The following is a 27,500-nucleotide window of genomic DNA, read 5'->3' as shown; positions in this document are numbered from 1 at the left end:
TCTTCAAATGAAAACAATAGGTGTGTGTGTGTGTGTGTGTGTGGCAGCAGAGTGATTGTTAGATCATGTCCCCTGGGGGCGGAGTCAGTGACACTGCTGTGGGAGGAGTCAGTGGGCGGGGCCAAAGTGCCTTCAACAAGTCAGACAAACATGCTCAGTTAGTCAGTCAATCTCAGGCACTCGCAGGAGAAGTCATTACCATCTGGACTAGCAGTGGGACGAGACCGGAGAACCGAGAGCTGCACCTGTCCCACACACTCACACACACTCAGGGGAGAGATCACACACAGCCTCTATGTGTGGCTGGGACCAGAGCGTCCTGGTAAGTGACATTTCTCTAAACTTATTTCTGTGGGAAGACAAGAATGCGTTTTACATTACAATCAACAGCTTCTATTATTCCATTAATGAAATGTTTAGAGCTAATTTACTTGTTTAGAGGTTGTTAATTATATGAGGTGTGAGTGTTTGTTGTGAACTGCTTTATTGGGGCTTTCTAGTTAAAACTGTTTTTTTAAGTTTTTTAATTCTCGGCTCTGAGAGTGTAGGCATTTCTATTTCTTTTAATTCATTTAAAACAACTCCTATCTTCTGAATTTATTGGCTGGATGCATATATAAATATATATATATATATTATTTTAATGATTTCACCTAAAAGCCGTGTTTTAGATGTGTTTGTGTTGTCTGTATATTTAGTGTGCTTACATCTGATTTCCATGTTTGTTAGTGTTGAGTTGTTCAGTTTCACTATGAGTTTTGGTTCTCCAGCTGTCCTACGCTAGACTTTCTGACAACACAAAAACTGTTTTAGGATCTTCTCTTGTATAAAAAAATACTAGTATAATAGAAAAAACATGGAATATCCAGGAATCTGTTCAGAAGCATGACATTTGACTAATTCAGTGAACTTTATAATTTAATACAAATTCTAGAACTGTGAAAATTTGTAGTTTATAGGAATGGGGAAAAAAAGTTCCCATGAATGCACTTTTAATCCTTTAAGAGGTTTAAACAGAGTTTGGTTTTGAGAATTGAACCCGTTTCGTCTTGAATGTGTGAGTTTGATCGGATCACTTTTGCGTCCCGGTGGAAAACCGCTTCTCCTCTTTTGTTTCTGCTTCTCACACACACACACACACACACTCTGCGACGGGTTGATGGTTCCTCTGATTCCACATTTAGCCACATTCAGAAGTCGACGGACTTCCTTCCTCTGTTTTCCTCTGTTTGTGAGTGTTGTCCCGGCGGAGGAGAGAGTTGATGGACAGCCGTGAGGAGTAGGACACTAGGACAGAGATTGTGATCAGCTCAGCTCAGGATGTCTGTATTTACTTTACGGAGCACTTTAGCTTCTCTGTGTTGAAAGACAATTCGGTAACACTTTATGTATAATGCATTAAAAAAGGTTCATATTGCATTTTTTTTTTTTTATAAATGGTTGTAAGCAAAGTTATTTCTTATTACATCTAAAATGTGTTTGTTGTGCGTTTCCATAGATTTCACTTTCTAAAGGCGGAACATAAGCTTTGTAATATATTTTAACTGTGTTTACAATTATTCATACAGTGCATAATTAAATGCATTATAAATGCATTATTATATATTATATATATATATATATATATATATATATATATAAAGGCTTTAATCCTCTTCGCATTGAAAAATGACTTTTTTTTCTTCAATGAAAAATCTTACATTTTTCTTCAATTTCTTTCAATGAAATAAATGTACTATATTTTAGTTTGATGTTTTTTTATTTAATATTTAGTATTTTTAGTTGATTTTATGGCGCTACATTTATTTTTTGCTGTGTTTATAATCCATTTATTCATTTTTTGAGCATAGACCTGCAAATTAAATGTCCAACTGAAACTGGTAAATCTCGAATGCTTTAAAGCACAGGCTGAAGTTTGATCTCTTTATAAAGACGACACTTGGCAGATTATTGCTGAAGTAAAGAACGTTTAAAAAAGTGAACTTAAGAAAGTAACAGAATCTTATGTGGAAATGACTGAACAGCACAGAGGATAAAGTACAGCGTTACCAAAGACGACGACTCCTTAAACAACCGAGATCTAATTTAGGCAAAAACTAAATTTCGAATGAATTTCTTGCTATTAAAGAATATGTGTGTATCATAAATGCTTCATAGAAAAAGAGGATTCGTGCAGTTCAACCTTTGCCCTTTCCCTAGATAGCGTCTAGCTCTCGCACAGGCCGGTCCACACGTCTGACTCGTCTCTTCTCCTCAGGCTGCTTCTCATCACAGCTCGGCAATGCTGACCCCTGAGGGAGCGCCCTACACCGCGGCCGGCGAGGAGCTCAAGACGGACGTGGAGGACGCGAACATGACAGCGTGGACGGAGGACGAGTTTGAGGAGAAATGCACGTACGTGGTGAAGGACCACACCTGGGAGGGTCCGGCGGAGAGCACACGGGCCGAGGCGTCCCTGCCCAGAAACCTGGCCTTCAAACACCCGGCACACGCCACAGAGGTACGGCACCGGCCTCACACACACTCATCAGCTTACAGCGGCGTGCAATCCTCCCGATAACACACGCGGACGCAGAGAGTGAAGAACTGAGAACGGCTGTGATTTTTTGTGTAAACGGCATCTCCATAAAGCCACACCTATGATCACACAACGGGTATTAATCTTCTTTATCTGCACTGTCAGCCCTTGTTGAAGAAAAAACTCCCTGTCTATGTGTGTGTGTGTGTGTGTGTGTGTGTGTGTGTGCTTAATAATTTCTAACTGGCATTGTCGCTCGGTTAACACAAACATCCATACATCAGCGCGCCGCATGACAAGCTCCTCGAGCTCCAGAGTGCAAGAGTTGAGAGGCGAGATCTTGTGCCGTCTATCACACCGGGTTTATCTCCACGTCTGTGTCCACAATCCACACACACACTACTTTCCACCTTTCCTGCGCTAATGACGGCTGACGCTGTGAACGGGATTAAGCTCCTCTTATTTTCAAAGTGTTTGTAGATCAATAGGAACAGGGTTATGGATTTTTTCATCACTTGCTCTGTGTGTGTTATCTCTTCCTGTGAGCACGTACTTATGAGCTGATAAAGCGTCCCCTGTTTCTTCAGCACACCTGAGGTTCACACAGGAAGAGAGTGAGTGGAGTCATGTGGAGATTACGCTGATGAGAGACGCCGTTTAATGAGGGCTTGTAGTCGCTCTTTACTGGGGTTAGGGGGAGGACTCGAGGAGGGGCATAGACCCAAGCATTCAAAGTATCAAACTTTTCATACACTGTAAAAAAAAATTATTTTAACGGTAAAAGGCTGTAAAAATCCTAGTGAACAAAATTGGTTAAAGTTTCTGTACTAAATTTGATTTTATTTACTTATTCGTTTATTTAACAGGGACCATAAAGTCAAACATAGTTACAGAGTTTATAGCTAATGCTAATTTTCAACTATTACATTATAAAACAAGTTAAAAAAAAGCATTCACATTTCTTCAAACACACACACACACCATTTTGTACTATAAACTTGGAAAGCCTGCTCTAATAGGCTTTATTAATATAGCGCACCTGTATGATCGGGCGCTGTGTGGAGAGGTTAAGCTCCGGCGCTCTCGTCAGAAGTGTCTGTGCGGTTAATCAGAGCTGGAGCGGCACACACACACACACACGAGTCGTCTCTCTCAGCCTCAGGACACAACCTTGATGACCTTTCACTTCCCGTGGCTGTCGGGAGAGGTGACGGTTGAAGAGACGCATGACTCTGTGTCTTTCAAGTGCGCACATCTGGCTGACTGTCAATTAATTACCTCTCTCTCTCTCTCTCTCTCTCTCTCACACACACAATGATGCTAGCAATGAATCAGAAAATGATTTGAACGTGAACCTAAGATACTGTACACTCTAAAAAAATGCCGGGTTGTTTCAACCCAATTTTGGGTCAAATATGGACAAACCCAGCCGTTGGGTTACGTTTTTAAATTACATTTTTAACCCAACGTTTGGGTTTGTCCATATTTGACCCAAAATTGGGTTGAAACAATCATCTACCTCTTTTTAAACGACCTGTTTACCTGCTATTTTTTGACCAGGTCATTGGTGTAATAAGCAGAGATAAATAACTCAACCCCTGGGTTGTTATGTCTGACCCAAGATCGGAGTAACACAAGAAAACTACACAAACACTGAAAAAATTACCCAAAAGCCTCAACCCAGGAGTTGGGTAGAAAAAACAACCCAATAATTTTTAGAGTGAAAGGTCATCTACCTCTTTCTTAACCACTTGTTTTTCTACTTGTTTTCACTTGTTAATAACCCTGGGTTGTTACGTCTGACCCAGGAGCTGGGTAACACAAAACTACCCAAAATACTGAAAAAATTACCTAAAAAATTACCCAAAAGGCTCAACCTAGGAGTTGGGTGGAAAAAACAACCCAAGATTATTATTTTTTTAGAGTGTAAGGTCATCTTCCCCTTTCTTACCCACTTGTTTTTAACCACTGCTTGTTTATTTTGACCAGGTCATCGGTGTAGTAAGCAGAGAATACATCCCCAAAGGCACACGCTTCGGCCCCCTTGTGGGAGAAAGTTACACTGCAGAAAATGTCCCCAAAGATGCCAACAGGAAGTACTTCTGGCGGGTGAGTTGTTTTGTTTCAGAAGCTTTCAAAAAAAAAAGTAGGAGCGGACAAGTAAAAAAAAATACCGGGTCACTTCCTGTTCCACTGACCGACTTCCTGCGTGACATCATGGGCTGGATTGGTTATAGAGGCAGTGAGTTTGTATTCTCAGAGCGATCAGAAACTGCTGAGTAAAGATCAGGAACTGCACTGACTGAGAGTGCAGCGATTCGTTCATCTTTATCTGACTGTGCAGTGTGTGGGACCGGAAGTGCTGAATGACTGAGCTCTGCTGCTGTAAACATACGTCTTTCTTAAGAATACGTGAGCTCGACGGATCATGCGCGTCCTCGTAGCGTTTGATCAGTGAAAAAAGTCAGCATCACAGTTGTTGTGCCACTACCATTCCCCTCACCCATCCGTGACAAGCAGCTGTCGCCACGGAGAAACTCCAACTTTTATTTATTTATATAGCACTTTTAATACTAACAGCAGCATTTATTCATTTACCAAGCATAACTACACACTCTACACCCTCACACAACTGTATAGTGAGATCAGTATAGAAGAGTTAGAGAGAGAGAGAAAAAACTAAATAAAAATAAGTTATTACTTCAATGAACAGAATACCCTTAACCAAGTTAAAAAGATGAACTTAAAAAACTCTATAGTTTGAGCTTGCTGGATATGAAGACTGTTCCACAACTGAAAAAGCTCGGTCACCCTTTGACTTCTTAGAATAAACCAAAAAATTGGTTCGTTGATCTTGATGTCCTGCCGGATATGTAAACCCCTAAAAGGTCAGCAATGTAAGTTGGGGACATGTTATGCCATCTTTCCTGAGTTACTGTCAGAAAGTGCAAAGTCACCCCGCTCTAGTCACTTCTATATTGCTGTCAAATCTAAGATCCCCAAGCGGAACAACTCTGGTCTTCACCTAGTAGAAACGGCTTTGATATCATTGTTTCCTCAGTTACTGTCAGGCCTTCACCATATGATGAAACCCAGGTGACGACACAGTCCCCGCTGAGAGTTGTTCAAGCCGTAGAGGAAGTACAGTGTTGACGCTTCAGAGGGAAACCTTGTTTGTGACGTCTCAGAGTGTTCCTGGAACTTGCAAGCTCAGTGTAAACCTCATTCTGAGACATGCGTCCCCCCTAACACACTTCAGACGAGTCCTAGGACTGTTGGAGACTGTGAATATTAGTGCGGGGGTGTTTTCTGACTCACTGTGAGACTTTTATAAGAGCAAATCCCACTCAGTTGTTTCATAGACATGAGAAACACACTGGGGGACTTGAGAACAGAACATTTGAATCGCGTCTGATCTTCATTTTCTTCTTTATGTTTTGTAGATATACTCAAATGGAGAGTTCCGTCATTTTGTGGACGGACTGGACGAGGAGAAGAGTAACTGGATGCGCTATGTGAATCCAGCTCATTCCCAGCAGGAGCAGAATCTTGCCGCCTGCCAAAACGGCATGAGCATCTATTTCTACACCGTCAAGGCCATTCCTGCAGACCAGGAGCTTCTGGTGTGGTACTGCCCCGAGTTTGCCCGCCGCCTCAACTACCCGGCCTCTGGAGAGATTATGATGCAAAAACTCAGTAAGTTCACGCAAACAACTTCACACGCATAAGTTGTGATTTATAAAAACAAACTTGACAGGAACATTTTCGCAAACTCTGATCATGCGTACGAACATTAGAGACGGAACAGTATAGCGACACTGAAGATGATCTGAGGAACTGATGAAGGAAAATCACTTTAATCTTCATTATGAGTCCTAATCATAAATACAGTGCATGTTCACAATAACAGTTTAAATAAGAATGATTAAAACACATTTAGATTAAATATGCCATTCTCATTAATGGAGTTAAATTACATTTCCGAGAAGTTACAAAAAAAATTATATTCTAATAAATATAAATATTTGGAGTGGATGTGATGCTTCTGTACACTTTTCCTGTGGCATGCGGTGTTTTAATGTTTTAACTACAGCGAATATTGCTTAGCGCATGATAATAATAGCAGAACTCATGATCTGAGGAAATATATTCACGCAAATAATGATCAATTATGCACAATAAAGCCTTTCTGTTTCCATTAAAAATATAAAGCAATTAAAAATACGATTTGGCCAGTGGAAAAGATTGAGAAAAACTTGTATTTTATACAATTTGATTTATTTATTCTAAAACAAGGCAAGGATCGGCTACTGAATGATTTTTAGCAATCTAATGTGACGCACATCCATATCTCATATTCTCCTAATGTCTTGTACCGTTAAACATGGTCTCACGTGGATGAATATGCATATGCAGATGAGGATATAGTAAACGAGGTGTTGTAAGCTAATATGGTTATTTCGGGGAGGAGACGCATCTTCACAATCTTCCGCTGACTGGGATTATGAAGGGAATTCTGGCAGGTTCTGGCGTACGCACGTTTTTTTAAGTCTGAATATTTTTGGCTTTCGAGCGCACATACACTTTTAGTGCGGATCCTATGCACAGTTTTATAAATGAGACCCCTGGTTTCTCGTTATCTCAGTTTAAGTCAAGGAAAACATGCCGTCCCACTTTAGAGATAGACCATTGTGCAAACACACCAGCGTCTTCTCTTTCATCTGCGTTAGGATCAGAGTTCTTTGAACCACTCGATTTCTCTGCTTTCTTCCCCAACAATGTTTTCCTTCAGACTAATTACAAAGAATAGGAGTGTAATGTTCCAGCCATTGGTGTTTGAGGATGTTCTTTAAACATGAAAGTGCAGGCTAAGGTTTGTTTTGCCCAACATAATAAACCGGCAATAAAAGTCCTCAAAGCTGAAAGGACGAGACAGAAGAAAAGATTGATACGGAGGACAGGGGGAGATTATAGTTAGGTGAGCAGGCCAGTCAGTGTGACTCCTCTCCCCAGAGTCATGCGCATACCCCGGGGCCACTGGATGTAGCCGACCCCTTGAGCTCAACACACACACACACACACAAGTCTGTAATTACACCTACTCCCTCATACCTGGAGAGGGAATAATAGCCCCTGGATCTCAAAGCTGAACAGCAGTGAAACCTAGTGTGACTCAGTCTAACAGAACGGGGTGATCTGACTGACACAACCTCCCACATGAAACTGATTTAGACGTTGACTTTCTGTTTCACTGGCCCTGTCTGGTGTAAAACGCCAGCACACTCAGCCAACGTGTCTCTTAAGTGCCTTCATTCCTACCATCCTGCCTCAGGGGGTGTGGGAGGAACTTTTTCATTTGCTTGCCACTTTAAGAGTAAGGAGAGGCTAGTAAGAGCGTGCGCAAGAGAGAAAAAAGAAAAAAAACATCTCCATTGACTAGTTGAACTTCCTGGCGGCAGGGCTGTGCTGACAGATTGATATCTCTGTGATCGCCGGCTGTTTGTTTTTGGCAAGCTCTCTAGGGAGGAACAGAACTGGTGCTATCTGTGGAAGAGAACTGATAACCTCTCGGTTTGTTTACACGTAGCTGCCGGGACAGAAGGATAGGGGAGTGGAGAGTACGGCACATATTTTAAGGGATGCACACAGTCATATTCACACTTGAATCCTACACAATTAACCCTGTGAATGTTCAGTGGACAGGAAGCAGGAAGTTATTTAATTGTTTACATCCTTTTAAAGGAGATAAGTATTTAAGAAGTATGGGAAAGTCATTTTCTAATTAGCTTTCCACCTTTCATTAAATGTGGGTGTGTGGAAAAGTCCGGGTGGTTTATAATGGGTCTATTTAGCCCAAACATTTTGACTTCTCATCTGATTTTTTTTAAATGTGAATTCTGTGCAAGCTTTTAAGTTTGAGGTTGTGCAGAAATTTGGGAGCTTGTGAAAGATCGATCACTAAATAATATCCGGTCTCTGTGGACTCTACAAGGGAGAGATCTAGGCATGTAGATCCCTATTAGCAGGACGCCATCCGTCCCCCCACACCCACTCAGTGAACCCCATTAGATAGTATCAGTGCATCCATCCCACCCTGACCGGGGCGCTGTCAGGCTCACATCCTGTAGACCCTAACACCAGACAATTTGTCAAACTGTCACACTAAGTGAACCACTGGGGTGCTTTGTTGAAATTTGGTTTAAGAAGAGCTATGTGCTCTGGGACAATGGAGCTGCTGTGTGCCTCAAAATAACAACAACTGGATTGGATGTACTTGTTTCTCAATCTCATTGACAAGTAATATGAGTAAAACAATATTTGACTGGTTTTGTCCATCCTTCTGTTGGACTGTCTCACACATGAATTAAGTTGAATATCTGTTAAATTTAACTACACAATTAGATAATACCAGTTTAGCTCAACCAGTGACTAAGCAATGCTTCATTGTGTTCAGTGTGTGTGTAAAAAGAGCATTAGCAATTACAGACACACACTTCAGCAGAACATGATCAGCTCAAAGTGTCTGAATATTTTTTTGCACTTTACTGGTAGTCGCTGTGTGAAGAATATCTGGGTATAATATGTCACAGTTTACTGTATTCTGCTCTCCTCACTCACAGAAATGAACTATAGTGTCCTGAACACACTAGTAGAAAAATATCAAAAATTATATATGGTGTCTGAATATATTTTTTTTGGTTTGACTGTATATTTACAACATGTTTTTGAAGCGCTGATCATTGTAGCCAATCACAGACATATTCGATGAGCGCGTGAACATTATGGCCAATCAGAGGTGTTTACGATTCCGCTCAACAGCGTACAAAGCGTCACATTTTTTAAAATTTCAGTATTGACTTGGTACAGAAGTCGGTACTTTTTTAACAACTCTAACACAAAGAGATATGTGAGCTTGTGAGAAAATGATTGACATTGTTTTATTTGTGTGTGAACAGAGCAGAGCCTGATTGAAGCCAAGCAGCAAGCGACCGAAGTCAAGCACCCGGTGAAAAGAGAGCACAGCGTTTCAGAGATCTTGAAAGACGTTCTGCAAGAACCCAGCAGACCTCTTCCCACCCGTCCCCGTTGCCCAAACACCCCAGACCGACCTCTTTACCCCAGTCCGGTCTATCCGCTCCGCCCTTCCCTAAACGAGGACTTTTTAAAGAGCACCACAGTGTTTGGCCACCCGACCCGCTCCCACAGACAGTGTTCAACGACTAGCCCGTCTGCACACAGCAGTCCCGAGGGAAGTCCCGAGAGCAGTCCTGCACCAGCATCCCTTGAGCCACGAGACACTCTTCTCTCCTTCTCTCCAGCACTGTACAGTCGAGGCCTGAACCACTACCACGGCTACTCACCGGCCGGCTCAATGCCATTCTACCCGAACCCGCACTACTCCCGCTACCTCATGCCCCACTACCCTGTTAGTAGTTTGAGTGGGCCACCTACCCTAGGGGGTATGTTTCCACACATGTACCCGTTTTACAGCAGCCTGGTCCCCCCTCATGTACCCTTCCCACATGGCATGCTTCCATCCGAGGGCGGGCGACAATTCCTGCTTCCCCCGGACTCTCCGGCTCCCAGGGATCTCCTCCTCCCAGCGGCCACCAGTGCCTTTTCCGCAGCCACTTCTCTGAAAGACAAACCCATCATCCACGGGCACGGGCACCACTACGCTCCCGCCGGCGGGTCTCCAACAGCCGGTTCGGGAGCCTCTACGGGACGCGCTCCTACCAAGCCTACCTCAGCCATTCTGAGCACCAGCCGCACTGAGGACGAGGCCATCAATCTCAGCAAGATGAAACGAGGCTCCGCAGGCTACAAAAGTCTCGATTATCCACTTAAGAAGCAGAACGGGAAGATCAAGTACGAGTGCAATGTTTGCACCAAGACTTTCGGACAGCTTTCCAATCTCAAGGTAAGCAAGAGAACTGTCTCTGTGTGTGCTATATTTGAAATACTCCTCGTAGTGCCTAGTAGGGTTGTGTATCGGTTGAATTTTAATTATTCTGATTTCGATTTAAATCGAAATTTTATTTTTATAACAATTATCTGATTCCTGACCTCAAGTATTTTATTCCAGAATTGGGATTCCCAACCCTAGTGCCTATCTAACCTATCTTTATTTTCAGGTGCACCTGCGTGTCCATAGTGGTGAACGGCCCTTCAAGTGTCAGACCTGCAATAAAGGTTTCACACAGCTGGCTCATCTGCAGAAACACTTTCTGGTCCACACCGGAGAGAAACCCCACGAGTGCCAGGTAAAATAAACATGTGTAATATAATGTACAGTCAAACCAAAAATGATTGGGACACTTTGAGCTGGTCATGTTCTGCTGAAGTGTGTGTCTGTAACTGCTAATGCTCTTTTCACACACACACTGAACACAATGAAGCATTGCTTGGTCACTGGTTGAGCTAAACTGATATTATCTAATTGTGTAGTTAAATTTACAAGCTGACAGATATTCAACATAATTCATGTGTGAGACAGTCTAACAGAAGATGGACAAAACCTGTCAAATATCAACTGAGTTCTGCTCATATTACCGTTTTCTAAACTATAGTGAGTAAACTGTGATAATGAAATGTTGAAGGCGTCTGAGTAACTGTAGTTTAGACTAAGTGCTCAGCACAGATGAGAGGAGATCTAAACCTCTGCTTTGACCTTCACAGGTGTGTCACAAGCGCTTCAGCAGCACGAGCAACTTGAAGACTCATTTGCGGTTGCATTCCGGGGAAAAGCCCTACCAGTGCAAGATCTGCCCGGCCAAGTTTACACAGTTCGTCCACCTCAAGCTGCACAAGCGGCTACACACGCGAGAGCGTCCACACCAATGCGCGCACTGCCATCGCAACTACATCCACCTCAACAGTCTGCGGCTCCATCTCAAAGGCTATTGCTTAGCGCTCATCCCTCCTCCCAGCTGCAGCCTCGACGAGCTCAACCGCGTCAACGAGGAGATCGAACGCTTCGACATCAGCGATAATGCAGACCGGCTGGAGGAGATGGAGGGGTTTGACGAGGACGGCATGGTGGAGAAACAGATCTTCGGTTTGCTCTGGCAAGAGATGGATTTTAAGGCGTCGTATCACACGGTTAGCACTAGCGGAGACCGGCATCCGTCGACACCGTATCGTCTGAGCGAACATGGAAGTGAGGCGTCGGTCATCAAGGTTCACTGCAGCAGCCCTATTCAACTCCTACCCATCACGGTTAAAAAGGAGACAGAGGAGGCCATGGAAACCTAGCCGACGAGAACACACAATTCTTCTCAACAAATCAGGCCTTTAAAGGAGTAGTTCACCCGAAAATGAACATTAGCCCGTGATTTACTCTCCCTCAAGTCTTCCTAGTGTATATGACTCTTCTTTCAGACGAACACAATCTGAGTTATGTTAAAAAAATCTCCTGTCCATGGCAGTGAATGGATATATATTTTTTATATCATAAGTCCATCATAAAAGTGCATCTATCCATCATAAAAGTGAAAAAATATCCATATTTAAAACTTTATCAATAAAAAAAAACTAGCTTCCGGGAGACGGCCGTACGCATCGATGTACGGCGAAAGATCCTCCGTCACACATCGCCAAGTGGCGTACCTCGACTTGCGTACGGCCGTCTACCGGAAGCTAGATATTTTAGTCGATCAAATTTTAAATATGGATATTTTTAAATATAGATCACTGCCATTATAAAGCTTGGAAGAGCCTGGACATTGTTTAATATAACTCAGATTGAGTTCGTCTGACAGAAGAGTGTCATACGCACTAGGAAGAGTTGAGAGTGAGTAAATCATGGGCTAATTCTCATTTTCGGGTGAACTGTCGCTTTGAGTTCAGGGACTTCAGTGCTCAGGGCTAACAGACAGTGATCCAGTGAGTCCATCAGTGGTCCAGTATGTCCTACACAAAGGATAAAGACAATCACATCTTTTATTATTATTATTATTTGCTCTTCTTGGTGTTTATTTTAAGTTTGTTACGTAATCTATTTAATTTATTGTTCTTCACAACCAATACGATGTTTACAATGACTCATTGTAATTTACTGTTTTATATATTTTCTTCTTGTTTGCGGATGGTGACTGTAAATAGTGTCCCGGTTGACTGTGATTTCGTGCGCGACTGCAAAGCTTCCCACATTCAGGTTGATTTTTTAACGTGGGCTGAAGTCAGAGGAAGGCTTTTTTTGTTTGTTTTTACTCTAGGAAAGGTTACATATCTGTGTACGTGTTTTACATAACATTTATTCTCTTAATGTTGAGCTGTACACAATATAATGAATGCAAAAAGGGCATATGATATATTAACAACTGTTACCTCAGATGTGGGAGTGTGTGTGCGTGTGTGTGTGCTTGTATCGAGAGCTACATGTGATGTGTGTTTCGCTAACCGATGTCCCAGTGTGCAGTTCTGCATGTGGTCCACAGAAACGCAGTCACACAGGCTGTGAGGTCGACACTGCATTTCTTCTTATGTGTGGCACATCACTGAAACCAAAAATGAGAATGTGTGATCGATAACCAAAGTGAACTCTTCCGAGGTGTGCGAGCGCAGCGTGAGCGGCTGCGACGGTCTGTTCTGAGGTCAGTGGTGGCGTCACCTCGGCCTCGTATGCACTGGCTCTTTGTCTTTCATCTTATGTTTGTACTTCCCTCTGTTTTTAATATGATATTAGCAGGAGCAATGTGCTGTGAGGTAGTAGTAGTATCTCAGACTTTCTGTTCTAAAGTATGACCAAAGTCTACACCTCATCTTCAGCTTTAAATTAAAGAAAAGGACTGTCTTTGTTTACATACTGGTTTACGTAGCTATTTAAGTACAGCTTTGACTAAATGTAAATTATAATATAAATCTTCACTGATCTAATGCTTTTTGTTGCTTGTGTGATCTTTCATTATTATATATAGGGTACAAGGTTTGATTTTATTCTCCTCTAAACCACAATGTGGCACAAAAACTGGCCGCCATACTTTCATAAACATCCGCGTGAAACTGGGAAATGTGGAGATTCTTGATGCAAAGTTGATTCTGAGAGAAAGGTCTTTGATGGAGCCACTAAAGCGATATGGTGACGAACAAAACATTGTCAAAAAAGTCAAAAGTTTTGGTTTGGGAGCGCAAAACTCTAGTGAGAAAAGGCAAAAGCATTCAGATATATTTCTTCAATTAGAATAAAATATATTTAGCATTTTTTGGCATCTTTTGTTTTCCAGATAAAATGTTCAAAAGTGCAAAAAATGTATTTGCAATTACATACAACAACAAAAAACAGCCATAAATAAACTCAATTCAGAAGCTAAACATCCGTGTAAAGCCACTGAAGAGATATGATGATGAACAGAGAGTATGTCGAATGTTTTGGTTTCTCCTGAGAAACTGTGTGAAATCTTTGAGCGAACGCCAAGTTTATCAGGGAACGCAAAACTTTAGTGAGCAGATGCAAAAGCATTGAGCATTCTCCAATTAAAAACATATATTTGTCATAACCCTTAAAGAGTTTTCGCATCATGACTTGTGTTTTTCAGATAAAAACAAATGTGCAAAAAATGTATTTGCAATTAAATACAGCAACAATAATAAAAAGCAGCCAAAAATTAATTCAATTTAGAAACTATACAAGGTTCTCTGATTCTTAGATACTTAAAAATACAGCAAACTACCGTTACCAGCGCATTAAACTATAGCGAGAAGCTCCGGGGGGGAGTTAGCAACCCCACAGTTACGAGATGCTCGTGTGCATTTCCCATCAATATATGACTCAACAACACACAGAAGAATCAGCAGTGTGTCGAACTCCACACCGCACTGATCATGAGGCTGTCAGTCACGCCACCACAACCGGCCATCACACTATCATAATGACATGCATATGCAATTCATATCAGTGCACAAACACATCTAAATCCTGTGACCAGCTGTGACCACAACCGGGACTTTTTATGGATTATCTGGGGTATCCCACTAACTAATAAATCTCATTAGTCTAAAATCCTCATAACTGTACGTTAACATAAAATATGAGCTAGCAGTTCAGAGAGGTGCACTTCAAGATGTTCTTATTTTTAATGAAAATCTGTCCGAGCTACACTTACTGAAGCAACCGAAACACTTCCAACCTAAACACTTCAAACCAAACATCCAAAGACTGATAGTGTAGAGACTAGAGCTGATCAAGCGTCCGCTGTGAGCGTGTCAGCATTGGATGTCTAGACGGTTCTCTGCTTGTTACACAGATGTGGTAACACACAGCTCTTCCTAATCCGGTTCTGAGAACATGACTACATCCACTGGAATCCCTTTCAGCTCTTACAAAACTGTACCTTTATAGGTCCCGTGTGAGCATGTGGATTATACTTGATGATTGGCTTTCTCTGTGTCCCGCTGTGATGATGAGGATGAAGATGAGGATGATAATGAGGATGAAGATGATGTCTGAATCACTGAGGGTAAAAGTGGAGAGTTGCAGAAACAATTGTGTTTTCAGAACAGTGACAGAACATCTACCGACATGGTCATGATGTTAAACCGAGTAAACATGAAGAGTCACAGGCTCGTTGGAAACACAGGCCTCGGTCTACATTTGTACATGTACACGGGCACATTATTGATAAATAAAGACTTATTCTCACAAAGTTTACTTGCACAATACAATGTTATGAGCTCAAAACACTTTTACCACAGACAGTGCATGGTGTGTAAACTACCAGGCCTGTATTTTAACGTTCGCATCATCGTCACATAATGTTGTGTGTTCGGCTCACCTGACAGTAGTGCACACACACACACTCGAGGAGTCCATCAAACACACACTCGAGTCCATCACACACTCGATCTCACGTTTGCTTCTGTTCACACTATCGGAGCTAAACGCGTTGTTGACTTTATTCTCTTCTAAATCACTAGATGGCTCAATAAATCATAATCCAGCTCAGCACTTTTCTTAATAACCGCGTTTAATGATGACGCTCGACGCGATCGTGGACAGCAAAAAGCTCCCCTAAATAGTAAGTTCATAATAAATATAGTCATTATATTAAAGCGGCAGACAAACACGCGCTTAGAATAAACAGAACGTTCGCTGGTCAGGCCTTAAAGGCATATTAACATGATCATAAATCATAATAAACCGCTGGCTGACTTTTCCATTTGTTGACATTGACATCATCATGGTTAGATTCAAATGGTAAAATTCATAGGCTATATTAAAATGGGTGTCCACCTGAGATAATAACCATGTTTATAAGGAAATCATCGTAATTAATATTAATAATAATATTAACAAATGATAATAATGGTTATGGTTAGGTTAGGTTTTGTCTATGTGTTGCTCTATTTTCAAACGAGATCAATTAACCCTTTAACGTTAACAATACTGGACATTTCATTTCTGAACGCGGACGCCATACGTACAACAACAAACGTTGAATAACACAATGTTGGCAGATGAATGTTCTGAAATGTGACAACATGCCCCATATGTGGGGTTCATTATAACATGACCATGTGACAGATTAAAATGTTATCTGATCTAATAAAAAAAAATACAAGATCAACTAAAATATGTTGTCAATGAAATACAATAATTCACTTTTTCATATAAAATAATGCCATTTTTCATTTTAAATAATTAAAAATTTTGAGTTTGACAACAAACAGCAAAACACACCATACAGCATAGCTCAAAACATCATATAATAATGAATGATTTCTGAACATTGACTAAGTCTTTATTCACCTTTTCCTTCATGGTTTCTCAATATAATTCATAAAAGTATAGAATAGAATATCATAGTTCTAAAGGGTTCATTGTAACGAGTGTGACAACATGCCCCGCCAGAGCAATGGGCTTTGCTGTTAGATCAGCGTTAAACTATCTCAACTGTTCAATTACACATATAAGATTAAATATATTTTAAATAAACACACACACACATACACGCACACACACACACACACACACACACACACAAAACAGATGAAAAAGTAACATAAGACCTTTACTTTTGCTATGATAAATAAATGTTTAGTGATATCGCCCAAAGATTTTAGAATTTTGCCGTATTTGTTTCTATAGTGTTGACACAGAAACTAGTACATACTCTAGATTGGTCATGCTGGTGTGTGTGGAAGTGTTTAAACTAGTGTGTGACGACTAGCCCTGTGTTAGTGTGTGTCCCGCTCACTGCTACTGAGGAAACCAATGAAGGAAACAGGAAACAGGAAGAAGTGAATCAAAGTATACAATCCTTTTCTTTTATAAATGAAAGAAAATTGAAAAGGAAACACAAACTGAAAGAGTCATGTCATCATCATCAGCACCTGTCCGTCAGGGCCCAGGTGTGTGTGTGTGTGTGTGTGCCTGTGTGAGTGTGTGTGTGTGTGTGTGTGTGTGTGAGTGTGCGTGCGTGTGTGTGTGTGTGTGTGAGTGTGTGTCTCTGTGTGTGTGCGTGTGTGTGTGTGTGTGTGTGTGTGCGTGTGAGTGTGTGTCTCTGTGTGTGTGCGTGTGTGTGTGTGTGTGTGTGTGCGTGTGTGTGTGTGTGTGTGTGTTCCTCAGGATCCCCCTGTCCTCTCTCAGGTGTCCCCATCCGGCAGAGGGAGAGTTGTCTCCTGACTCCTCGTATAGCTCAGCGGAGTGATGGCCGTGAGTGTGTCTTCTGGACCGTCAGCCGGCGCGGGGAGTGGAGGACGCGGAGTAATGCGCACACACACCCGTACGGGAGACATGAACCTCATTAACTGCACTTCAAAGAGGGTCAGGACTGAACCAGCTTCCCATGCAGGAAACCACGAGACGCAGGACATGAAGACATGAGTTAGAAGAAGAAAAGCAGTTTACTGCTCTTACGGCAGAAGTAATGTCTGAGGAGAATGACAGAGGAGTGGAGTGGCTCCTGTGATCTTTAAGTGACGGCTTTACAGGAATCAGTGCGTCTCGGACAGCTCCTTATTTAATGAACACATGAAGAGAACTGGGCTTCACTTTGATGTTCTCTACGCCTCCCACCCGTCTTCCTGTGCGGAGACCACTCACACACACACACACACACACACAGAGAGACACACACACGCACGCGCGCACACACACACACACACACACACACACACACAGAGAGAGAGAGAGAGAGAGAGAGAGAGAGAGAGAGAGAGAGAGAGAGAGAGAGAGAGAGAGAGAGAGACACACACACACACAGAGACACACACAACCACACACAAATGTGTTCAAATGGTCCTGAAAATGAGAGTTTCCTCTAGCGGAAGCGTTTGGTACTGCAGCCGAACACACTCTCGAAAATAGCTTTTTTCACATTTTTCATAACAACAACAAACATAAAATTCTCTAACTTTGGTCACTTTTTAAAACTTTTTTCTCTTCAGCAATAATCTGCCAAGTGTCGTGTTTGAAAAGAGACCAAACTTCAGTCTGTCGCTCTGAAGCATTCCCGATGTAGGCTACCAGTCCAACCGAAATTACATGTTCAGGTCCACGCTCAAAAAGTGAATGAATGGATTATAAATACAGCGAAAATTTAAATGAGTTCCATAAAATACCCTAAAAATACTAAATAAAAAACATTATCGAAATAAAATATAGTACATTCATCTCACTGAAATAAAATAATAATAATTTCGTCATTTTCGTCGACCGTACATTCAGTGTGGATAATGAACTGGAAGTACGGAGCCTGCGAGGGGACAAAACAGATATCGTGGCCGTTAATGATGTCGGGCCAGATCCGGGCAGTAGTATATTCCTGCACAACCGGAGGCTGCAGTTTTAGGACCCCAGTTTTAGGACCGCAGTTTTAGGACCCTAGTTTTTTGTGACAGCGCCACCTACCGAACTGGATGATATAGCGGCGGCTGCTGTTTCAGGACCGCAGTTCTAGGATCCAGGTGGTTTAGTTTGTAGATAGTATCAAGATCCACCTTGATCCTAAGTCTCATTAGAAAATATATATATATATTAACAAATAAGATTATGGAATAGAATAGCTCCTGCAGCAGGTGGATTAGAGCAAGTAGCATCAAGCTACACGATACAATTAAAAAAAATAATATTAAACTTTTACTTAAAGCTCACTTTAAACCACCATCGAGTAAGATAGGATATTTGTACCATATTCCGGTCGCGGTTTAAAATGGTTTTAAGTCATAAAAAGATGTTGAAATATGGTATAATAAAGCAATTTATATGCAACTAATGGCTACACCTTGCTTGGCAATACTGTAAACATTCTTAATTCATATGAAAATACCCAAAATTGCACGAAAATCACACACAAACCACATATACTCGAAATCGTGCATTTATTAGCTTCTTGTTTCAGATGAAGAGATGTGTCTTAGCTTTGTTATCACGGATAACAGGACCGCGTCATGCAGAAGGGCAGGATTATTGTCACGTTGAACCACGTGAGATGATTGACAGCTGTACAGGGAATGAGACTTCAGGAAGAAGAGACCCAGATCTCTCTGTGTTCGCTGTTTGAGTTTTATCATAAACACTATCGAGTCTTACATCTTTCTAATGATGCTCAGTTTGTCCAGATAAAATAAGTAAGAGTGTGATGTTTTAACGAGTAATGAATGTTGAACAACAATCTGTTGTGATTAACAATGTGATCTGTTATCTTTGCCGCGAAAGGGGTTAAATTTGTGTTTTTGGTAATCCAGTTCTGTAGGCGGCGCTGTCACAATAAACTAGGGTCCTAAAACTGGGGTCCTAAAACTGGGGTCCTGAAACCGCAGCCTCCGGTTGTGCAGGAATACCCTTCTCGATCCGGGACTCGTGATCCCACACGGGCCGACACGACGCCGCTGTCTGCGGTGTTCCCACAACAGGGTCATCGCTTATTTTAGTTCGATAGTGGACACAAGTAAACTAAAACAAGGGAACAAATTAGTAGCCTACAAAATGGCCGCTATAGTAAAATATGGCCACGAATGAATTTTTTTATAACAGGTGAAAAATGATGTTATTATGAGCAGCTGGCCTGTAGCCTAACTGCTGTCCGTTCACATGAATGAAATATGGGTATCATATTGAAAATAAAGTTTCTTATGAAGATTCTTTAACATCTGTGAAATCTTTCCATTACACAAAACATTCTTTATAGTGGAAATATGTTCTAGCCTATAGATTATTTAAATATTCTTCACACTAAGAAACAAATTTTAAACTTTTAAAAGTGTTTACTTATAATGTAGAATTACTGTAGTTAATGCAGGTTACGCTTCTCTATACTGCAGGTTTCAGGACTTACAGTTGTGATGAAACTGGAGTAGATCTTGTCTTCTGTATCGTAACACACATCTGAGAGACACGTGATTAAACAGGACTGATGAAGATGAAGATGATGATACGCAGATCTAAAGGAGAGTTTGCTGGAGACTTTAGATGATTTGAGTCCGTCGGTTCACCGGAAGTTACAATTATATTTCAACAAATTAAAATGGCATTATTTTTAAAGGAGACAAGCATGGATGAATTGTTCTTAAGACCAATAATATACAGTGCGAAAGTATTCGGCCCCCTTGAACTTTTCAGCCACCTTTTGCAGCTGTAAGTCGCTTGGGGTATGTCTCTATCAGTTTTGCACATCGAGAGACTGAAATGTTTGCCCATTCCTCTTGCAGAACAGCTCGAGCTCAGTGAGGTAGGATGGAGAGCGTTTGTGAACAGCAGTTTTCAGTTCTTTCCACAGATTCTCGACTGGATTCAGGTCTGGACTTTGACTTGGCCATTCTAACACCTGGATATGTTTATTTGTGAACCATTCCATTGTAGATTTTGCTTTATGTTTTGGATCATCGTCTTGTTGGAAGACAAATCTCCGTCCCAGTCTCAGGTCTTTTGCAGACTCCATCAGGTTTTCTTCCAGAATGGTCCTGTATTTGGCTCCATCCATCTTCCCGGTCCCTGCTGAAGAAAAGCAGGATGAATGATGCTGCCACCACCATGTCTGACAGTGGGGATGGTGTGATGAGCTGTGTTGCTTTTACGCCAAACATAGCGTTTTGCATTGTTGCCAAAAAGTTCCATGTTGGTTTCATCTGACCAGAACACCTTCTTCCACATGTTTGGTGTGTCTTGTGGCAAACTTTAAACGACACTTTGTATGGATATCTTTAAGAAATGTCTTTCTTCTTGCCACTCTTCCATAAAGGCCAGATCTGTGCAGTATACGACTGATTGTTGTGCTATGGACAGTCTCCCACCTCAGCTGTAGATCTCTGCCGGTCCTCCAGAGGGATCATGGCCTCTCGGCTGATCTCTGATCAGTCTTCTCCTTGTATGAGCTGAACGTTTAGAGGGACGGCCGGGTCATGGTAGATTTGCAGTGGTCTGATACTCCTTCCATTTCAATATTATCGCTTGCACCGTGCTCACAGTGGAGAATATCTGGGTTTAATATCTCAGTTTACTGTATTCTGCTCTCCTCACTCACAGAGATGAACTATAGTCCTGATCACAGTAGAAACACATCAGAGATGATATCTGGAGTCTGGATAGTGTTTGCTGAGATCTGATTAATAAACACACAAACACTTCATAGCTATAAAATAGTTTTAATTCAAGCATTTTAAATGAATCTAGCAAAGACAGAAAAGCAATCACGCATGTTTGAACTGTGTTCTGACGTTAACCGTTACAGCCGTCGAGACGGTTACAGCATCTTCTGGAATTACACCGGGAATCATCTAAACATCTGAGAGTGTGTACATGTGTGAGTGTGTACATGTGTGAGTGTGTACACACACGTCTGTGTGTGTAGAAGAGTCTGCCGAGAAGTGGCGTGAGCTCTGCGGTGTGTGTGTGTGTGTCGCTCCGGGAAAACACTCACTGATTCCTACACACCAATAATGAGAGTCAGCTGTGTGTCGTCTACAGTCCCACACACACACACACACACACACACACACACGCTCAGAGAAGAAGAGAAAGAATACATTGAGGTTACTGGGGAACAGTGTGATATGTCCATGTGCTTGTTTGGCTTTTGACTTCTGATACAATATTAATCTCTGAACGAATGAAACCCTTTTCCCAGATAATGAAGCGAAGGTAGACGGTGTGTGTGTGAGTGTGTGTGTGTGTGTCTGTGCTACAGTAATGGCCTCCTGTGAGCTGAAACCACACACACATCTCTCCATCACGTGTGTATGACGTCTCCTATATTTGTCCCTCTAAAGGCATCATTCCTGCTTTACGTTTCATCCCTTCAGCTCACATGATGACGAGTCCGTCCTGCAGTTTAGTCCTCGCCGAACACACACACTCCTGTAAGAGTTACAGAGGAGCGAGTGTGTAGAGCGGTGTTATGGGGTCAGAGAAGAGTTAATGTGTGAAGAGCACCGTCTCTCAGTAAGGCTTCTCGATGAGAGATCAGGAGTGTGTGTGTGTGTGTGTGTGTGCGTGTGTGTGTGTGTGTGTGTGTGTGTGTGTGTGTGTGCGTGTGTGTGTGTGTGTGGCTCAGTCGCTGGGCGCCGGGATGACACTGATGTGCAGGAAGTTGTCCGGGTGGCTCAGGTGTTCGCTCAGCCACTGCACCGGCGTCTCCAGAAGCGGCTCGATCCCGTGAACCATCACCTGGAACCTCTTCGGCTCGTCTGGAGGAGGAAGAGGAGGAGGAGGAGGAGGAGGAGGAGGGAGGAGGAGGAAGAGGAGGAGGAGGAAGAGGAGGAGGAGGAGGAGGATAAATATCTTCATGGAACACGTCATTTTCACATCATTTGAAAGCTTACAATCTCTAGTTTACATATTTGGTGACTGATTTTTAAAATAAATGACAGAGGAGCCGTAATTTATCAATTCGCAACAAGAATATGTTCATACTCCTCAGGCGTGTTCAGACCTTTATTTTGAAATCGTGATGAACATGAAAAATCATGAGAATGATAGAAACCTCAGTTTGTTTTCATGCCAAGAGTTCAAAAGATAGCATCCGTTCAATTATTTTAGAAAAAAAGCTCTGAAAATGTTTTAAATATAAAGAAAACAATAATAGATTCAGCATTAGTGATGTGGCAGCGAGCTATAATGCACATACGGGATCTTCTGTGTTTCTTAGAGGTTGAGTTCAGATCTAAATCTGCCAAACGTCCAACACTACTTCTGAATAGGATGTCTACTTCATAAATTGTACGAAGATTGTAAAAATAATGGTTCAGTTCCCTCAAACCACATATGGAGATGGAGACGCCCTTATATGGGCAGTGATGTCCACTAGTGGAGAAGTGTGGTACTGCGCACAAACTACATCTCACTGAACGCTTATCTTCTGAGATATCAACCTAACATTTGAAACACAACTTGTTCAGATTTTTGCCTTTGAGTTTTTTGCAGTTTTTGAGTCCTCCAGGTTTTGAAAATATATATTTTATATCAAATATGAATAATTAAATGTTTAACATTGTACATTTTCATAAACTCAAATTTCTATAACCTTTTTTCTGTGTAAGTTTCTTAATGTATTTCACTTCTACAAAAATCTGCCAAGTGTCTTCTTAAAAACAAGACCAATCTTACATCTATACTCCAAAGCATTCTTGAAGTAAAACCATTTAAGTTCGTAATGTGCATTTCATGTCTATTAGAAGAAAGGGGGCGCTTGATAAGGGGTTAAAGGATTAGTTCAGCTCAACATGAACATGTCCTGATACTTTACTCTCCCAACGCCATCCAAGATGTTCATGTCTTTCTCTCTCCAGTGGAAAATAAATTCAGTTTTTGAGGAAAACATTCCAGGATTTTTCTCCACACAATGGACTTCAACCGCACCCAACAAGTCCAAATCAAAGTCCAGTAGATCCAGCGGAGGTTATATCTTATTATAATCTTATCTCTTATCTAGCGGAACCAGCGCCCATTTCCTAAAATATATATATATATATATATACCTTTTAACCACAAATGCCCGTCTTGTGCCGTGTCCGAGATGTGCTGCCGTATTACAGCATCACGCTGGAAAGGTCAATTTATTTATTTTGATCATAAATTAAAATAAAGATGTCGGACGATCGTGAAGTTGGAGGAGAAAATGAGATGGACTTTTTTAAACCGTACACAGACAAATAACTTAGATGGCGTGACCTTTGACCTTTGCAATGCCTGGCGCGTCGCAGACCGGCACAAGACCAACTACTGCGGTTAATAAGTATGTATATATATTTATTTTAGAAAATGCCCGATGTTTCCTCAAAAACTTAACTTGTTTTCCACTGGAGAGAGACAGACATGACCATCTTGGATGGCGTTGGGAGAGTAAACTATCAGGACATTCTTATTCTGAGCTGAGCTAATCCTTTAATATCCTCAGGATTTTTGGCACAGAAGAAAAATGGATAATTGTGCCCCATACTGAACTCAGATCATTTCTTTCTGACGTTCTACACCAGTCAAACCATGAACTGTGGAACTATAAGCAGAAGTGTTTAACGCTCAGCTAGATCACTTCTGCTGCATCATCAAGCTGACCGCGCTACACGCCGGCGCATACGAGCGCTAGCTGACGGAAGCGCTGGAGGCGGTGACATCATCACATTAGCCTGCTGACCCGCGGGGTTAAACGGCTAATGCAGTTTGAGTTTGACAGCCAGTGATGGTCCAGACATCAGCATGACCCTCAACACCACACGACCTCATCACGACCTGAAGACCGGAAGATCACTGCGCACCGGCAAACCGTAGCGGATCGTAGCCGTCTCTCAAACACTGTTCCGGTGACTTTAAACACTGGCTAAGTTGCTGAACGCATCTCGTTGTCATGTACGAACCCTGCTCATGTTGGACAGACATTTTAACTGCATTTTGAGTCTGTAAAGAGGCACACACACACTCTTTATGAATATGCCCCATAACTGCCGTTAGCTGAGTGAGCTCTGGGCATTAGCGGTAGCGGCTCCGTGTGGCAAACACCAATCCGGCTCGGGTTTTCCTATAGACAGAACTCACAAAGATACAACGATCAAGATTAACTTAAACATTGCCCGGAGTAAATTAATTTTTAATGTGCATCTGTCCATCAAAGAATTATCACACACACACACACACACACACACACACACACACACACACACACACACACACACACACACACACACACACACACACACACACACACACACACACACACACACACACACCTCATCTATCAGTGTGTGTGTCCTGTAGCTCTCTCTCTCTCTCTCTCTCTCTCTCTCTCTCTCTCTCACACACACACACACACACACACACACACACACACACACACACACACACACCTCATCTATCAGTGTGTGTGTCCTGTAGCGCTCTCTCTCTCTCTCTCTCTCACACACACACACACACACACACACACACACACACACCTCATCTATCAGTGTGTGTGTCCTGTAGCTCTCTCTCTCTCTCTCTCTCTCTCTCTCTCTCTCTCTCACACACACACACACACACACACACACACACACACACACACACACACACACACACACACACCCCTCATCTATCAGTGTGTGTGTCCTGTAGCTCTCTCTCTCTCTCTCTCTCTCTCTCTCTCACACACACACACACACACACACACACACACACACTCCTCATCTATCAGTGTGTGTGTCCTGTAGCTCTCTCTCTCACACACACACACACACACACACACACACTCCTCATCTATCAGTGTGTGTGAGCTGTAGCTCTCTCTCTCTCTCTCTCTCTCACACACACACACACACACACACACACACACACACACACTCCTCATCTATCAGTGTGTGTGTCCTGTAGCTCTCTCTCTCTCTCTCTCACACACACACACACACACACACTCCTCATCTATCAGTGTGTGTGTCCTGTAGCTCTCTCTCTCTCACACACACACACACACACACACACACACACACACACACACACTCCTCATCTATCAGTGTGTGTGTCCTGTAGCTCTCTCTCTCTCACACACACACACACACACACACACACACACACTCCTCATCTATCAGTGTGTGTGTCCTGTAGCTCTCTCTCTCACACACACACACACACACACACACACACACCTCATCTATCAGTGTGTGTGAGCTGTAGCTCTCTCTCTCTCACACACACACACACACACACACACACACACACACACTCCTCATCTATCAGTGTGTGTGAGCTGTAGCTCTCTCTCTCTCACACACACACACACACACACACACACACACACACACACACACACACACACACACACACACACACACACACACACACACCTCATCTATCAGTGTGTGTGTCCTGTAGCTCTCTCTCTCACACACACACTCCTCATCTATCAGTGTGTGTGAGCTGTAGCTCTCTCTCTCTCTCACACACACACACACACACACACACACACTCCTCATCTATCAGTGTGTGTGTGTCCTGTAGCTCTCTCTCTCTCTCTCTCACACACACACACACACACACACACACACACACACACACACACACACACACACACACACACACCTCATCTATCAGTGTGTGTGAGCTGTAGCTCTCTCTCTCTCTCTCACACACACACACACACACACACACTCCTCATCTATCAGTGTGTGTGAGCTGTAGCTCTCTCTCTCACACACACACACACACACACACACACACACACACACACACACACACACACACACTCCTCATCTATCAGTGTGTGTGTCCTGTAGCTCTCTCTCTCTCTCTCTCTCTCACACACACACACACTCCTCATCTATCAGTGTGTGTGAGCTGTAGCTCTCTCTCTCACACACACACACACACACACACACACACACACACACACACACACACACACACACACACACTCCTCATCTATCAGTGTGTGTGTCCTGTAGCTCTCTCTCTCACACACACACACACACACACACACACACACACACCTCATCTATCAGTGTGTGTGAGCTGTAGCTCTCTCTCTCTCTCACACACACACACACACACACACACTCCTCATCCATCAGTGTGTGTGAGCTGTAGCTCTCTCTCTCTCTCACACACACACACACACACACACACTCCTCATCCATCAGTGTGTGTGAGCTGTAGCTCTCTCTCTCTCTCTCTCTCTCTCTCACACACACACACACACACACACACACACACACACACACACACACACACACACACACACACACACACACACACACACACACACACACACACACACACACACTCCTCATCCATCAGTGTGTGTGAGCTGTAGCTCTCTCTCTCTCTCACACACACACACACACACACACACACACTCCTCATCCATCAGTGTGTGTGAGCTGTAGCTCTCTCTCTCTCTCTCTCTCTCTCTCTCACACACACACACACACACACACACACACACACACACACACACACACACACACACACACACACACACACACACACACACACACACACACACACACACACTCCTCATCCATCAGTGTGTGTGAGCTGTAGCTCTCTCTCTCTCTCACACACACACACACACACACACACACACTCCTCATCCATCAGTGTGTGTGAGCTGTAGCTTCGGGACACAGATAACGAGTGCAGGAAGGAGCTTCTCCTCATAATGCATCTTTTGTTTGTTAAGCGAGTGGTCAGAAAGGCCCGGTCAGACCCGTTCCCCCGAGCGGCGCTCATGCATCATCGGCGGCTCCGCGGGCCGCGCTGTCAGCGAGGTCAACACACTCCTCATCTCTGCAGACGCTCGAGTGTCCACTCTCCACGAGCAGACCGCGCTCCACATGTGCGCCACTGTTGCGGACACAATCCAGTTCACACTCACTTGTACAGCGCTTTACACAACACACAGCGTTTCAGAGCAGCTCTACACAACACACACCGCTTCAGAGCAGCTCTACACAACACACACCGCTTCAGAGCAGCTCTACACAACACACACCGCTTCAGAGCAGCTCTACACAACACACACCGCTTCAGAGCAGCTTTACACAACACACAGCGTTTCAGAGCAGCTCTACACAACACACACCG

General features: G+C 42.8%; 2 protein-coding genes across 4 annotated transcripts in view; one reads left to right on the top strand and one right to left on the bottom strand.

Moving 5' to 3' along the window:
- The window catches only part of atg5 (ATG5 autophagy related 5 homolog), a 119,414-nt gene that overhangs the window by 68,404 nt on the left and 23,510 nt on the right, over positions 1-27,500 (bottom strand). For 2 of the 3 annotated variants that reach the window (XM_079625491.1, XM_079625490.1), the window contains one exon: positions 21,086-22,141. The exons of the other annotated variant lie outside the window; for it this stretch is intronic. In XM_079625491.1, the coding sequence (XP_079481617.1) occupies positions 22,005-22,141 (137 nt within the window). In that variant the 3' untranslated portion in view covers positions 21,086-22,004. Of the gene's footprint in view, positions 1-21,085; positions 22,142-27,500 lie in introns of those variants that run through there. 3 annotated transcript variants of the gene reach the window in all.
- Positions 84-13,388, top strand: prdm1a (PR domain containing 1a, with ZNF domain). Its single transcript, XM_079627056.1, has 7 exons — positions 84-322; positions 2,258-2,500; positions 4,508-4,627; positions 5,962-6,214; positions 9,475-10,439; positions 10,654-10,782; positions 11,198-13,388. The coding sequence occupies exons 1-7, from the start codon at positions 296-298 to the stop codon at positions 11,771-11,773; spliced, it is 2,313 nt and encodes a 770-aa protein (XP_079483182.1). The 5' UTR covers positions 84-295; the 3' UTR covers positions 11,774-13,388.

This window comes from Phoxinus phoxinus (assembly GCF_949152265.1).
Source record: "Phoxinus phoxinus genome assembly, chromosome: 10".
Classification (NCBI taxonomy): domain Eukaryota; kingdom Metazoa; phylum Chordata; class Actinopteri; order Cypriniformes; family Leuciscidae; genus Phoxinus; species Phoxinus phoxinus.
The sequence above is the reverse complement of the archived record's forward strand: the minus strand, read 5'-3'. Positions and strand labels throughout refer to the sequence as shown.